General features: G+C 36.4%; 1 protein-coding gene across 2 annotated transcripts in view; it reads left to right on the forward strand.

The window, feature by feature from the left end:
• top2a (DNA topoisomerase II alpha) overlaps positions 1-16,592 on the forward strand; it is a 46,954-nt gene that overhangs the window by 13,697 nt on the left and 16,665 nt on the right. For both annotated transcript variants that reach the window (XM_073071420.1, XM_073071419.1), the window contains 17 exons: positions 192-349; positions 1,483-1,608; positions 3,293-3,403; positions 3,516-3,621; positions 4,062-4,171; positions 4,256-4,348; positions 4,892-5,006; positions 6,402-6,523; positions 8,062-8,210; positions 9,032-9,263; positions 9,477-9,611; positions 10,117-10,317; positions 11,314-11,509; positions 12,541-12,632; positions 13,693-13,833; positions 14,160-14,243; positions 15,502-15,699. In XM_073071420.1, the coding sequence (XP_072927521.1) occupies positions 192-349; positions 1,483-1,608; positions 3,293-3,403; positions 3,516-3,621; positions 4,062-4,171; positions 4,256-4,348; positions 4,892-5,006; positions 6,402-6,523; positions 8,062-8,210; positions 9,032-9,263; positions 9,477-9,611; positions 10,117-10,317; positions 11,314-11,509; positions 12,541-12,632; positions 13,693-13,833; positions 14,160-14,243; positions 15,502-15,699 (2,369 nt within the window). The remainder of the gene's footprint in view (positions 1-191; positions 350-1,482; positions 1,609-3,292; positions 3,404-3,515; positions 3,622-4,061; positions 4,172-4,255; positions 4,349-4,891; positions 5,007-6,401; positions 6,524-8,061; positions 8,211-9,031; positions 9,264-9,476; positions 9,612-10,116; positions 10,318-11,313; positions 11,510-12,540; positions 12,633-13,692; positions 13,834-14,159; positions 14,244-15,501; positions 15,700-16,592) is intronic.

Consider the following 16,592-nt stretch of genomic DNA (forward strand, 5'->3'; position numbering starts at 1 on the left):
TGACAGGCACATACAAGCTTTGTATTCTACTTGCCTATACCTGCTATGCATCTCCTTTTTTTTCTCTCAACCATTTTTATCCATTTGGAAATGTATATTGCTTTTTTTTTTTAAGATCTCCATTGCCCAATAAATTAATATTTTGATACAAGTTATATTGTGATCATCACAATGCAATTTCCTTTTTCCAGGAACTAAGCATTCTCATGGTTGTACTCTCATCCTAACTGAGGGAGATTCAGCCAAGACATTGGCTGTGTCAGGTCTGGGAGTTGTTGGACGGGATAGATATGGTGTGTTTCCTCTTAGAGGGAAAATTCTCAATGTACGAGAAGCTTCTCACAAACAGGTATGTTGGCACAAGTTGCAAAAATTATTTTTAAAGTTTCAAAGAATTCCATAAATTCAAAATCTAAATTTGTGGCATCAACTTTATTTACTCATTTGTTTTATTTTCCTCTGGGCAGTTACAAAGAAACTATTTTGTAATCTTGCATAAGCTGTGTTTGTGACAAGGAATAATCAGCAGCTGATCATGTTTTCGAGTTGTTTTTTAGACCCCTAACATGGCTGTTCATGAAGTCAAATCTGGTGGTAGTGCAGTTGACTCTACAAGTTCTTGCATACTAGCAGTTTTTTTTAAAGTTAAAAGTAAATTTATTATCAAAATGTCACCATATATAATGCTGAGATTCATTTTCTTGAGGCCATAGTCAATAAATTCATAGAATAATTACAGTAACAGAAGCAACGACAGACCGCCCAACTAGGGCATTCAACCAGAGTGCAGAAAAGAACAAACTGCAAATACAAAAATAAATAATAACGAATATCAAGAACATGAATGAAGTGTCGTTGAAAGTGAGTCCATTTTCTATAAATTGTTATACCATGTTGTAGTCTCTCAGGTAACTTTCTTCCATCAATTCTATATTTTCTTTAACAAGGTTGAGAGTATATTGGCTATTTTAGGTCAAAACAGAATTGTTCAATTCCTAGTTTATCTGATATAGCGGGGGAAAAATGTCACCATAGTTTGCCTTTATAATGGCTTCCCATGAGTATTAAAGAACCACTTGGCTGGGAGCATAGACTTGCATTTTTATAGTGCCTTTATTGGCTTATCCAGAACATCTCGATGCACTTTGCTGTTTAGGCAATGTGTGCCAACCATTTGTGCATCTCAGTTGTATCTGGTTTTCGTGCTGTTGGTTGAAGGATAAATAATGACTGGGCCTTGTTAATGTACAGAATGATGCCAGAGGATCCTTTGTCCCTCCCATGCAATCAAATTGGACCTTTGTTTAACTTCACATCAGAACACTTACTGTACTGCAACATCAGCATAGAATCAAGTCTGTGGAGTGGTCTCAATTCTAGAATGCTATAATACAGCTGAGAGAATTGCTGGCTGAACCTCAGTGCATACTTTAGAGGGCCATCAGAAATAGTTGGATGACACTTTTAATGTTTGATTTACAGATAATGGAAAACGCAGAGATCAACAACATGATAAAGATAATTGGTCTACAATACAAGAAGAACTATGAAGATGAGGAGTCTCTGAAAACTCTCCGTTATGGAAAATTGATGATTATGACAGATCAGGTGATATAATTAAATTCTCTGAAATGGTGTTTTGTTTTAACCATGTGTAAAATCTCAGCCTTTAAAAAAAGATATATATTTACCATATGTTAATTTAAAGCCACACTACAAACCATCTTCTGTTTTCACACAATACTTGGCCCTGTTTTTTTTTTCCCTAAAGAGTAAAACATACCCTGTACACTAGTTTCTATGAAGAATAACACTTGATAGAAAATTGCAATGGTTCCGCATTGATTGCAAAGCCAGCGTAGTCTCTTCTCCCTTCACCCATGGGCCCTTTGTACATTTGACAATTGAGCATGTACAGCCCTGGGCACACTTGATGAAAACAAATGTGCAATTTTCATAAGTACAGCCATGTACTTAAGTAGTCTGTAAACTACTTATGCAGAAGCATGCTCTTACTTACTGCCCATTACACTGCTGACATTTAGGGCAGCATTGAAGGTCTTCCACTCTGGTAGTGTTCGGGGCTTCCTTCATCATGTCAGCAGCTTCCTCTTGATTTTCACTACTGTCAATCATGCAAGTCTGAGTGGAGACTTGGGGATACTTTTGCACTCAGACATAGAAGTATTCTTCATTGCTGTTTCCACAACTATTCTGTTTTATCATTCAGTGTTGTTAGCCCTGACTCACTCTTGGTCTGGCCTTTACCCTTTGACCTGTTTGTCATGGGTGACGCTACCAAGAGCTAAAGCAGAAACCCCTAACTCCAGTTAACATAGCTCTCCAAGTTATTGAGGCATGCAAGCCTCCAAACCATGACATGGTTGTGGTTGTCTTAGAGGAGAAGCAGGCATTAGCACCTCCAAGTCCCGCTAGTGTATGATTTCAAGGAGTCTGAAGAGACACTGACTTAAGAATTCCCTAGTAGTATCCTTGAAGTCAAATACATCTTATAAAGTTGTTTAAGTACCTGGCCCTCTTCTCACTCGCAGCGGCTCACCAATTATATGCTCACCCAGGCACTAGTACAGGAAAAAGTACCCAAAGGACTGTGTCTTACGTAAGATTAATTCGGGCAATTTGCTTTCAGCAGACAGACCACAAAAATGTTCTTTGCTCTACCATGCAATGAAGTTTTAAGGTGTCTGGAGGTATTGATTAGAATCTTGTCCACAACCTCCTGAAATTTTAGTCGTCTGCAAGTTAGTGCTAGTAGAAACAATTCCTGACCTTAGAGCATGTAATCAGTATATTTGATTATTGTCAAATCAAGTGCAGGAAAAATTATTTGCAACAGTCTCAGCTAGAACTATTTTAATGCTGCATCCATTATGTGGCAGCAGTTACAAAAGCACAAAAATGTGGTGCACTGCAGTGAGACTGCCTTGTTTTTACTGCTGTCTTGATTAAAATTTGTAGTTTGAAAGTTGCCTTTGTAACCTTCCAATTCCTCACTAGGAAGTATGGAATTTCAGTAAATTATGGTAAACTTCAAAAGTACATATTACTCATGTGAAGTTACCTGTTTATAGTTAGCATATTTGCAAAGGTAGAAGTAGCATAAAAGGTACCACAAACTGCAAAGATAGTAAAGGGTAAGATATCTCTTACCTTGGAAGTAATTTTCAGTATGGGAATCCACGTAACTTCCATAAAAGTGTTAAAACATCTGTGCAGTTCTGGTACATCTTTCTCATAGCATAAATCCTAATTTACTTTTTCTTTATTGCAGGATCAAGATGGCTCACACATCAAGGGTTTATTGATCAATTTCATCCATCACAACTGGCCTTCACTGATCAAACATAGCTTTATAGAGGAATTTATTACACCAATTGTAAAGGTTTGTCCATGACTATTTGGAATATTATCAGTTGAAATATCAGTCCTCTAATAAATGGCTAACATGGCCTAACTGTTCAATTATGAAGTAAGATTTTGTTTGTTTTTCCCAGGTGTCCAAAAACAAGGCGGAAGTTGCATTTTACAGTCTACCTGAATTTGATGAATGGAAAAAGAACACTGACAACAGCAGGACTTGGAAAATAAAGTACTACAAAGGTTTGTTGTGTGGTGGTACTCTCAACAATGTAAGAGCCTAATTTGTTTTAGCGGAAAATTTTGCTGATAGTTGCAAATCTGCTTTTATCATCCTTACTCTATATTTGGGAATGGATTAGTCTAAGATCGGTGGTTCTTTGATTTAAATTTTATTTTTAATTTCATGTTTTAAATTCCTTGGAAGTCCTGGGAGTGCCAAGTGGTAATTGCTCTCAGGGCAGCAAGTTTCATGTTCCCTTCCAGTGTTCTACTGCATCTGTTATGTGGAAATAAACCATATTGTGTTTCACTATAGTGGATGGCAATAAAACTATTTTCAGTTGTGTAATGCTGTGGGGAAAATAAAATTATATGCCGACTTCTGGGCCTGTTATTTTTTTTTTGTTGCTGTTTAGATGTATGCTTGTGGAGTTAAATATTGCTACTGAATCTAAATCTAGGTTTGGGTACGAGTACTTCCAAGGAAGCAAAGGAATATTTTGCTGATATGGAGAGGCATCGTATCCCCTTTAGATATGGTGGCCCAGAAGATGATGCTGCAATTACCCTGGTGAGAGGCCTAATTCTTGCAGTTTATTGGCATAAGTCAGAGTTTTGTCACTGTAGTTGTTTAACTATTGCTTTCATTCATTAGGCATTTAGCAAGAAAAAAATTGAAGAACGCAAAGAATGGCTGACAAACTTCATGGTTGACAGGCGACAGCGAAAATTACATGGATTGCCAGAGGTGTGCTTCAATTTTCTTACAGCTATAGGTTGCAGCAATTTTTTATTATATAGCTGTATAGCAAACTATAATCCTGAATGTGACTTACTAAAAACAAACTCCCAGTTGGCATGGACAAATTCTGTAATGTGTTATGTGCCACAGGGATCATTGCTGGGCTTTAATGTTTTATTATTCATATTGATATTTTGGATAAAAGGATTGAAGATGCTGTAAATTTGCTGACAATGTTAATTAGGAAACTAAGTTGCGGAGAGAGATATATGAAGGCCATAAAAAGTCTCTTCCTCAAAGGGTGGTGAAAGCAGTATCTGGATATTTTTAAGGCAGAAGTGGATTGATCTATTTTTAATAAGGCTCAGAGAATATGCAAAATAATTAAGAGTTGAGGTTACAACCGGATCACCGATTATTTTATTTGAATGGCAGAGATGACTGGTGGGACACAACTTCTACTTATTTTCCTGTCAAAAACCTAGGGAATGACCAGCTTTTGGAATACTTCTGGAAATGTACTCAACAGCTGATTTTTTTTGTTTACAGCAATTCTTGTATGGAAAAGGTACAAAATATTTGACATACAATGACTTCATAAATAAGGAATTGGTTCTCTTCTCAAACTCTGACAATGAACGGTCAATTCCATCACTTGTGGATGGTAAGTCTTTGGGTATTTTTTTTTAAAGTGCAGCCCTTGACAAAGGCTTAATATCTCAATGGAATTGTTTAACTTTTAAAATTGCCTGAGAATTGGTAAATTATCACCATTCTTCCTTATGATAGTGCCATTTGTGATGGGTAATAGACATTGAAAGAATAAACAGTTATTTTGTTATAAATCTCAGGGACACAAGAAACTGCAAATGTTGGAACTTGTGGCAAATTGCTGGAGGAATTTGTTGAGTCAAGTGCCCTCTGATCGATGAAAATTAGCAGTTAATGTTTTATCTGCACTGAGTCTTCCAGCAATTTGGTTTTTTTGTTCTAAATCTGGTCATATTTTTCAGTTAGAAAATAGAATTGTTGGTAATGCAAGTTATAGGTTGGTACAAGGAAAGGAATTGCATATATTAGCCCATTTTGCAGCTCTTACTGGGGGAAAAAAAAGACTTTACCTTTCAGATTTGTATTTTGAAAGTTCCTGTTGAAGCTGCATTTATCATTTTTCATACAATTCCTCTAGATGAGAAAAACTTTAGTCTATCTTTTGAAAAATATAGTTATCTAACTAACTTTTTTGCTAGTTATCTTAAATCTTATGTACTAGTTGTCCTTCACACTAGTGTCACTTTTTGCTAAAGGAATGTCTTTAGAAATTGTGTATACCTCTATAACACAACTTCTGGTTGTGCAAAGTCTGCATTGCTAATTGGTCCTTGATGACATTCATCCCGATTGCTGTTCCATAAAATTACTGTTATCTCTTTAGTATCCTGCCTATTATGCAGTCAGAATGGGATATGATTACTTAAAAATGGATTTCTCCTAATTTTGGTGCAATAAACATTTACTATATATAATGCCAGTGCCTGTTTCAATTCCTTACAGAAAATCCTGAAAATGGCCAGAAATATAGTAAAAGCAGTGCAGTGAAGTTTTGTTCCCATAGTTATGTGCTGAAGTACCTACTGTATGTGGTTTCTCAGTAGTTGCATGCAGAACTGCCCTGTTTTTGTTATACAGTTGAATGGGAAGCAATCATATACCGACAGAAAAGTGGAAACAGCAATTTGTTTCTGGGCACCCCCTCTGCTTCCCATGTGATGGCCTGCTGCAATAGACACTGGTGCTGCAAATAGCCCCATCTACAACAAGCATAGCATGCAGTTCAGGTGTAAATTTAACAAAAAACAATCATTCACAATTTTCCATTCATGTCACATTTGGCATATGGTGCATGCAAGTGTTCATGCAGCACTCTTGAGACAGTGATCCATGGTGATCTTGACCACAACTGCAAAAAGTGGCAAAGCAAGAAATTTCACTTTTAAGACTGCATTGTAGTTTAAGGTATTTGATTAGCTTTTTAAAAAAAATAAACTCTAATTACAAGGTCTGAAGCCTGGTCAACGAAAGGTTTTATTTACCTGCTTCAAGCGGAATGACAAACGTGAAGTCAAGGTCGCTCAGCTAGCTGGTTCTGTTGCTGAGATGTCAGCCTATCATCATGGTGAGGTAAGATGCTATTTGTTAACTGGTATGACTAGGTATTTAATGTCCATTGTCTATTCATGATGATTTCAGAATTTATCATGTGAATGTTGTAGTTTTGTGCCATTCATCATATTGTAAAAACAACAGATTTTGTTTTCTATATTGATTTCTTGCACTTCAGTGAATTATAAAATAACTTTTCTGTAGTTTTTGCCTTTCCATGCTATGTCAGAGTTGGATGGTGGCTTCCTTCAAAATTTCCAGAAGACACTTTTTCCCTATTTTGTTTGTTTGGTAATTTACAGTAGGATCATCTACTGAAGTTAAAATCCCTTGATAGATTTTATCCACAGTGTCATGGTGTCACTTTAAAGTGAATGTTTTTTGAGAACAAATGTTTAGTATGTGTTAGGTTGCTGACATGATGGATTATTCAGAGATATCCTTGCCCCATTTTAAACTATTTGTATGTAGCAAATACATAAGCTATCACACTTGATCTCCTTGATCCATTCTCAAGTACCATCTGTGCTTAACCGTTAGTGCTTAGTTTGAAGGTTAAATAATACTGTGCTGTATTGTACTGGCTACTAATTTAGCATTATCATTGAAAGATTCACTTTTGAAGGCTGTAGAAATTAAAGATCTGTGAGGTTGATTAATGCAGTGATTCAAGAAGAAAACCTTGTGGCAACTAGAGTGTAGGAATGCACTCTAGAGTGTATTCTACACTAGAATGCACTCTACACTAGAGTGTAGAATGCACATGAGTTGTAGGTTTATGGAACCCCTGAAAACAAATAAACCATTTTCTGATTTAAACACTTGTTAAAAACACAACTCTTCAGGGAATGTTATGATTTCAATGTCAGCATTTGTAAACTCCAAATTGTCCAAAATTAAACTTTGAGAAGCAAATCTCTTTTCAACCCTTTTTGCAACAAAAAGAAAAAGATAGATATGACTGTCCTCGAGACATTCTGCTGCACAATTGCACACTAAGGAGTTGTATAAATTATATGCTCAGAATGAATATCTTTAAATCCATTTGAACACACATTCTCAAGTAGTACATCTTAGTGAAAGCAATAATGGGGGTATTAAGATATACAAATGTTATTGAAAATTTGATTATTCTGTAATGCTTTTTAAAATCTAAATATTCAGGGAGCAATGGAAAATATGAATGAAATAAGCATTTTGAATTCACTCCATTGTATTAACTGTGTTGTAATCTCATATGTAATGTAATAGATACTGTAATATTTTAGGCAAATTGAGGTGTAGTTCCTTAACAAGGTATTAACTATAGTCCAATGAGCTGTGTACCCTGAAATGTAGAATTTATTAAAGTACACTTCAGACTTACTGTTCATAATGAGGTTTAGTTGCATGGAAGCATGTAAAAATCATATCTCATACCATTGAAGGATCCAATTATACCACAACGGCACCATTGACAAATTCTTGATTTCATGATATTTAATCAAAACTCAATCGGATCTTGTGTTAAATTTCTATTGTACTTTGTTAACTGCTGAATTGATTATTATTTCTAGGTATCCCTCATGATGACAATTGTTGGATTAGCTCAGAACTTCATAGGCAGCAATAATATCAATCTTCTGCAGCCAATTGGGCAATTTGGTACAAGACTTAATGGTGGCAAAGATGCTGCAAGTCCTCGATACATTTTCACTATGCTCAGGTTTGTGTCTTCATAATATTTACAGATAGTAATTTGATCTGATTGATAATTTGTTGTATTTTTATTGAAGAGTAAATGTATAGTTGATTAAGTATGGCTGAATATAAGTAGGGTATGCTTGATAAGAATAGAGTGCATATTTGGAGTAGTCAGAAGTTTTCTCAATCCTAAACAAGCGCCAAAATACTGGTTTTAGAAAGATATCTTAGGAACACAGGTTGTAGATTTGAATCAAAGTGTCAAAGATATCTAATAACCAGAAAGAACATTTGCAGAGGAGTTTCTTAAAAAGGGCAACTTGGAAGTGGCCCAAATATGCTGGTTTTAAAATGCATATGTTGGGCAAAATAGAGCCAGAAAAGCCTGTCTGGAGTAGGAAAAGTGCAGAGCCAAGAATGCAAAACCTCATCCTTCACAAAATGTTTATATGATTGTCTATGACACCATGAGATTGGAACCTGCTTGGAACCATAGTAAAACAAAAAGGAGGGAGGCCAAGCTGAATGGTGTGAGGGTAGTTGGTGTGGTGGTGTCAAGCCCACAGTGAATATCAAGGATGGTGGCCTAGAAATTCATGGTCCTGTCCCTTGAAAATTCAGGGGCACTTGAGGCTCCAATGACTTTTATATTTGCAGTATTTTCTTTTGTGTGAATTTAGTCAGCACAATTATTTTAAAGTATTAAAATGCACTTTTTAGTGCATTTCATGAGATGTAGTTAAAAATGACACTTTAGAAATTGAAATGTATTGTAAGTTGTCAAAATTGTCTTTGTATTAATTTCCATGGATTGTGGTTGTGATCAGAATTTGTTTCCTTTAGTTCTTTGGCCCGACTGTTGTACCCAGCTGTGGATGATAATCTCCTGAAGTATCTGTATGATGATAACCAGCAAGTGGAGCCTGAGTGGTACATCCCTATTATTCCTATGGTGCTGGTGAATGGTGCTGATGGTATTGGCACAGGATGGGCTTGCAAAATTCCCAATTATGATGCAAGAGAAATTGTTAATAATATTAGGCGTTTGCTGGATGGAGATGATCTAGTCCCTATGGTAGGAGAACAATTACTATTATCTTTTGCTCGTGTCTGTATTTGTATACTGTTAAGAAGTTTATTGGAAATAATTTTGCAATTATTTTAAATTATAATAATTTAAGCTGATCAATAGAATTGTTCTATAATAAAGTCAAACCAAAAATCTTATTCTTACAGAGCACCTGAATGTAAATTCTTCTGATGCCTATGTTGGATTGTTTCTCTCTAGCTTCCTAATTACAAGAACTTCAAAGGAACAATTTTTGAGTTGGGTGCCAATCAGTATATGATCAATGGTGAAATCTCGGTGTTGAATGCCACCACAGTAGAAATTTCAGAACTCCCTGTCAAGACCTGGACTCAGGTAATTTTTGTTGGTACTTTATTGTTAAACTGTAGCATAAATTTTCTATAGAAATGCCTTTACTTTATATGTCAATGAGTATTTTATTTATTGAGATACATCACGGAAAAGGACATTCAAGCTGCACCGCCCTGCAGCCCAGATTTAACCCTAATTTAATCACGGGACAATTTACAACCTAGCTGATGCGACTTTGGATTATGACATACTGAGACTCCTTACAGAGGATGCTGTGGTTAAACTCTGAATTAGGATGTCCCGAGCACTTACAGTGTCGTGCTAACCACTATGCTACCATGGTGCCCAGATTACATTTTGTTATCTGCTTTTTGTGCAAATGATTCATGAATTCTGCAACTGGTTTTTGGCTTGTGGACAACTAGGGAAGAGAGAAAATTTTAAGACTTGATCTACAAGTCTCTAATGTTGTGGGTTTGGCATGTTTTGATCAAGGAATTACAAAGGATTACTTTTTGTTTTTAATTGTATGCATTTTTGTGTCTAGGTGTACAAAGAGCAGGTACTTGAACCAATGTTGAATGGAACAGACAAGACTCCATCATTGATCACTGACTATAAAGAGTATCACACTGATACCACTGTGCGTTTCATTATAACGATGACTGAACAGAAGCTAGCTGAAGCTGAATTAGCAGGATTGCATAAAGTCTTCAAACTGAATGTTCCTCTTACATGCAACTCAATGGTAAAGTAATTTGTAGTAAACTCGCTTATATTGCAAAATTATATAGATGCTATCGTGCTAGTGCCCATGCTTGTACACTAGATGGAGTTTCAGAATCTGCATCACTTAAATATTTCAGGTTGCCCTTCTGTTCCTATTGCTGCAGACATAGCTCAATGATAACTTGTCCAGATTGGGACATTTGACCCAAGCTGACCTTGTTTAAATATACAGATGGGGTCACGTGCAGGGCACACTGTGCAGTTTAATTGAAAGCCTGAAGAAAGGGACATTGGTTAGTTTCTCATGAGGTAAAGGGATTATTCGAAAGTGATCGTTTACTAGCGGAAGCATGTGCTGTTAAGTCGTGTAATTTTAATTTGTAGTCTTTGTGGATCAGGAGGTGGGTTCCAATGTAGGCATTAGAAGAATGTTTATGGTTTAGCTTTAATGTTATAGTACAAATCAGTTGTTAGATTTAAATTATTATAGTTTAAACAAAATAATTGCAAAATTCTTTCCAATAAATTTCTGAACAGTGTACAAATGTAGGCACAAGCTTCCTTTGCAAATTTATTTGCGAGATCCACTCAATATAATTACTGAGGACTGTGGGAATTCTTGTATCAGATGGGTGATACATTTGCCCACTTCAAGTGAGGAAATTGTAGTAAAGAGGCCTGGCTATTAGTGCAGTTTGGGACTGGGTTCCCAGATTTATTGGCTGCACTATAATTTTATGTGGTTTTATACACATTACATCTTCTCTCCACTTTGAGTCTGAAGGACAAGAAACTGAAGACCAATATTCATGGTTTGAATACTTTGAGGGGAAAATGAGCTTTGTTAAGGGCTTAAATGGGGGAAATCCTTTGGAAATAAAATAGGTGGATGGAAAATCTCTCAAACTAGTTATTTTTCTAACAACAGACACAATTGTTGCAGTAGGTTAGCACACTAGGCAGTCATAGCTGCTGTGATTGTTGGTCATTTAATTTTAGTTTTCTGTCTCTTCAGGTGTTATTTGATCATGTTGGTTGTCTGAAAAAGTATGAAAATGTACAAGAAATGCTGAAAGAGTTTTTCGACTTAAGGTTGAAATATTATAATTTAAGAAAAGATTGGCTTGAGGGATTTTTGGGAGCAGAATATGGAAAACTAAGCAACCAAGCTCGTTTCATCTTGGAGAAGATTGAAGGCAAACTGATCATTGGTAAGTCTTAAATTGCCCACACCTTTACTTGTAAGCAATATTTATTTTCATTTTGCCATTGGATATTTCGATTACCATGTTTAGATGAATTTCTGAAACATGATTAATTTTAGTTTAAGTTCAGGAATATTTAAAAAGAATCTGAGAATAACTAGGAATCAACTTGTTGGCAGAATGTGCTTAATTTAGTGATGCTTTATGAAAGGCAAGATATCAACACACTTCCATTAGCATTATATTAGTCATTATGGTAATGTTTAGATTTATTAAACATTGAAGTCATTCATGAACTTTACTGCCTTATGTGACTTCACTATATAAGTTTTACACCTTTGTTACATTTGTAATGTGTCTGAAGGACATCTGATTGCTATCCATATAAACATTTTGTTGAAACCAAAATAGAACTGGAACAGAGTTCTCAGCAAAATCTAGCAGGCATTTCTCGAACGTGTGCACAACAATGATTTACGTTCAGTTTGCACTGATAGTTCAGTATTCTGGGGCACTTGACAGGAACATGATTAGATAAATATTACTATTGAGACACAATGTGAACATTAGGATAAAAGTCTAAACTCCAGGTCAAAGACACAAGCTTTATCGACCATCTTGGAGGAGAGAGTATAATGGGTATATCTTAGAAATCAGTCTAGCACAGGTGAGGTGGAAACATAACTGGGAGAATAAATCATTTGAGCAAGAACTCATTGATTAAGGAAAACCATTTTTAAACAAGCTATAGAGTTTTTGATGAGGTAATGCAAAGGATCAGTGAGAAATATGCATTTGATCGTGTTTGTGGCGTTTCAAAGGGCTGCTAGTAGGCTTTTCATCAAGATTGAAGCATCTAGAATGAAAGGCATTCAAAAGGAAAATGGAAAAGTACCTGAAAGGATTTCTAGGGATCTGATCTGAGAGTGGGGAAAGGGGCTAAAAGGGATTGAATGGCCTTCCATACTGCAAACCACTTCTGTTGGCATTTTATTGAATTATTGATTTATTTATGTATTTATTTTGTTTCTTTATAGAAAACAAGCCAAAACGTGAATTGATTCAATTACTTCTTGATCGAGGTTACGATTCAGATCCTATAAAAGGGTGGAAAGAATCTCAGGAAAAGGTGATAGAAGAGTAACGAGTTGTTTTGAACTGTTCAAACGTTGACAATTTTAATTTTAATGTTTTTATAATTATTTCACAAGTAGAACTAAAGTTAAAACATTATTTATTTGCTTGGCTGTATTTCAGACAAAATTTGATGAGGGATATTGGGAGATTTTTTTCTTTCTTCTTGAGCATTATAAGAGGAAAGTGAGATGGTGAATTTTAGGAAATGAGATTGAGCAAGGATTCCAGCAGTTGAGGCAATAACTGAAGAATTCAAAAATCCTTGAAGATTTCAGACTGCAAAATATTACAGGAATGCAGAAAAGCATGACTTGGAAAACCAGGCACCAATATTAAGCCAGCGAGTATAGGCAAATGACTGGGGGGTGGGGTGCAAGTTAGGGTAGAGAGATCAGATATTCAAATTAAACCTGAGGTAATAGGGAATGCGAGATATGAAAGGCAAATTGGGTAGCATTAAAGCAGTTAAATTACGAGGTCAGTGAAGCTGTTACAAGTTTTTAGCAGTGATGACCCAAGACAAAAATTGAGATGGTACGGAGATGAATTTGGTGTAAGTATGGACAAAGACAGTAAGAGAAGGCTGCCCATCTTAGTGGCATCAACTAGTATGTCAAGGGCAGTTAAGCCTGATAGGGTATGTAACATTTATTTACAAAACTAAATTTCAATTCTTTCTTTCAAGATTAGTTCTTTTGAACTGATTATGTGGGTAAATATTACATTTTGTGGGAATTCAAAGCTTTGTAATGGTAGGTAGATAGTGATGCAAAATAATTCTGCGGCTCAGTGGTACCAAGCCCCAGGAGAACCCATGGCTATATTATCATAGTTTTGCTGATAATAGCTATAGTTTGAGGCTTTGCAGACCCAAATAAAATGTCAGGAGAAGGAACTTGTGCATTTTCTTCCCAAATTCACGAGAATTTAGAAATGTAAATTTGTTTTTTTAAGCCATTATTTGCAAAGTTTAAAGTAACAGTTTTTATTTCAACTAGGTTTGAGGGAAATCATTTTTTTTTAATGTTATGTCTTAAATATCTTGTTGACAGGGGCAAGAATCTGAGCTGGAAGATACAGAGGAGGAAGAAGCAACCACTTCTGGTCCAGATTTCAATTATCTTTTGAATATGCCCATGTGGTATCTGACCAAAGAAAAGAAAGATGAATTGCTTAAGCAGAGAGATGTCAAAGTAGGTTTCTACAGGTTCAAAGGGCTTGATACCAAATAATAATATGAAGTTTTGTATTTGGAAATTATATTGTCTCAAATCAGTGTTTTCAAACTTTCAGCTACTATGAGACTTTTGCATTTGTTTCTAATTTTTATTGGTTTTAAATGTATTGTATATAAACTTGTGAAACCATTTATCTTAAATTGGCAGGAAGCATGAATGCACTTTTAGCTAAGTTGGGGAAAGATAGGATCACTGATATGGTATTAGTTTTGGGAGTTGGGGTTAATGCTGTCTGAATTTGATGTAATGCTTTGTTTGAAATTCTGGTTTATTTTCTTTAGGAGAGGGAATTAAAAGATCTGAAAAAGAAAACCCCTGAAAACTTGTGGAAGGAAGATCTGGCAGCTTTTATTGAGGAGCTTGAGGTAATTGTTTTTGATGGGTGATGTATGGTTTATTTTGGTGTTTGAGATTACCCTGTAATTTTTCTCAGGCCTGCTTTTGTTTTGAGGCATACTAATATAGACATAACACAATTTCTACTGACGTTCGCTGCACTGCTTGAAGTTCATGATCGCAGCCTGTCCAATCAGCTGTCCACAAGCCAAGCCTCTAGCCTCTTAGGTGATTTCTTTCACATTCTGTGCCTGAGGCCGATACTCATTGATGTCTTTGATATGGACGCTAAGGTAGAGTAGCAGTTAGCACAACGCTATTACAGCTTAGGATGTTCCCGAGTTCGGAATTCAATTCCAGCGCTCTTCTGTAAAGAGTCTCTGTACATCCACCCTGTGGAATGTGTGGGTTTTCCTCAGGTGCTCCAGTTTCCTCCCAAAGACCTACCGGGTAGGTTAATTGGTCATTGGAAATTGTCCCATAAATAGGTTGGGGTTAATTGGGGTTGGGTTTGCTGGGGCAGCATGGGCCGAAGGGCCGGGAGGACCTATCGATAAACAGATGCACCCTTCTCTTACTAAGCTTCATATCTTTATGGCATCATTTGAAGAGCCTTCGAGGATTCCTTCATTTTTACAGAAATAGACTCCATAATCAATATTGCAGTATCATCTCTTTTACATTTCCCTACCCTACAATATGCCTAAAGTTTTGATGACCAGGGATGTTGAGTTGCAAGTTCTGCCTTTGTATCCATGACTGTTTGATAGCAACACTATCAAAATAATATGTTCCCACATACTCATCAATTCTGACTTCTAGCTTATTAGTTATATTCTATACATTAGAATAGATAATCTCGCTTTACATTTCACCCATGTACCCTTAAGTTAACTGGACTTGATGAGTCTTCCCCTTTTGTATTTCCCCTATCCCCAAACAGTGCAAAAGCTGTATCTCTCATTCCTCTGCCATCTTGGTTTAAACCATCCCCAAAAGTTTCCTTGACTGCCTCTCTTCCTCTGTCACCCATTCCTCTTTTGACCACCAGTCTGACTCATACCAATGTGTCACTGTTCAGTGGCCATTGATCAGAAGTTCTTATAACTGTAGGTCTTCCTCAAGGTCCTGTCACTTGCCCAAGCCTACACTCTTGAGATAAACCCTGTAGCATCTAACAAGCTAGCACTGAAATCTTTCATCAAATAAGTTCACATAACATTGCTCGTCTGTATTTTCACTGGAGACATCTGTTTTAACTTTTCAAAACAATCTTTTTCCATTCAGCGTGTGGAGATGCAGGAAAAAGAAAATGAGACGGCTCACATTGGTAAGGCTGTTAAAGGAAAAGCTGGTAAGGGTAAAGTAAGAAAGCTGCAGTTGGAGGAAACCATGCCATCTCCCCAAGGCAGAAGGATTGTCCCTAGGGTTACTACTGCCATGAAGGCAGAGGCCAGCAAAAAGGTTATCAAGAAAAAAGGAAAGGTGAGCACACCTATTTGCAGTGCCATAGTTTAAGGCAAAGTTTAACTTTTTGACTTGTACTTAAGGGATTCAAAAATGTAAGTGCATTACCAAAAACACTGATAGTTACTATTATAAATGGGCCCTGGTGCTGACAACATTGTACCAAAAAACATGAAATTTGTGCATAATGAGTATTACATGTTTTACCAGTATTAATTACTGCATTAGGTATCTGTAAAGATTGTCACTGAAGTTGCCCACTTAAATTCTGACCTTGATTCTGTTCTTCCATATGTATTGATTACGACAATGTATTAATGCTACTCTGACCTTTATTCAACTTATAAAAATCAGTGAGAGCGGTAAAGGGTAAACTACAAAATACAAAACGTGATATGAATGCAGTGAATTGAATTCACTTTATTACTTAAATCCTTCATATATATAAGGAGTAAAAATCTTTAAATTGTATCTGTCTAAATGTGCAAAGTGCAATTTATAGTAATTTATAATAAATAGTATATACAGCAATATAACATACGAAGAGTTGTGTCAGCATGAATTAATCAGTTTGATGGCCTGGTGGAAGAAGCTGTCCCAGAAACTGTTGGTCCTGGCTTTTATGCTGCAGTACTGCTTCCCGGATGGTAACAGCTTGTGGTTGGGGTGGCTCAGGTCCCTAGTGATCCTTCGGGCCTTTTTTTTTGTTTTGCACACCTGTCTTTGTAATTGTCCTGATCAGTGGGAAGTTCACATCTACAGATGAGCTGGGCTATCTGCACCACTCTCTGCAGGGTCCTGCAATTGAGGAAGTACAGTTTCCATGCCAGGCAGTGATGCAGCCAGTCAGGATGCTCTCAATTATGTCCCTGTAGAAAGTTCTTAGGATTTGGGGGGCCCATACCAAATTT

The sequence above is a fragment of the Hemitrygon akajei genome, chromosome 18 (genome assembly GCF_048418815.1).
Source record: "Hemitrygon akajei chromosome 18, sHemAka1.3, whole genome shotgun sequence".
Lineage (NCBI taxonomy): Eukaryota > Metazoa > Chordata > Chondrichthyes > Myliobatiformes > Dasyatidae > Hemitrygon > Hemitrygon akajei.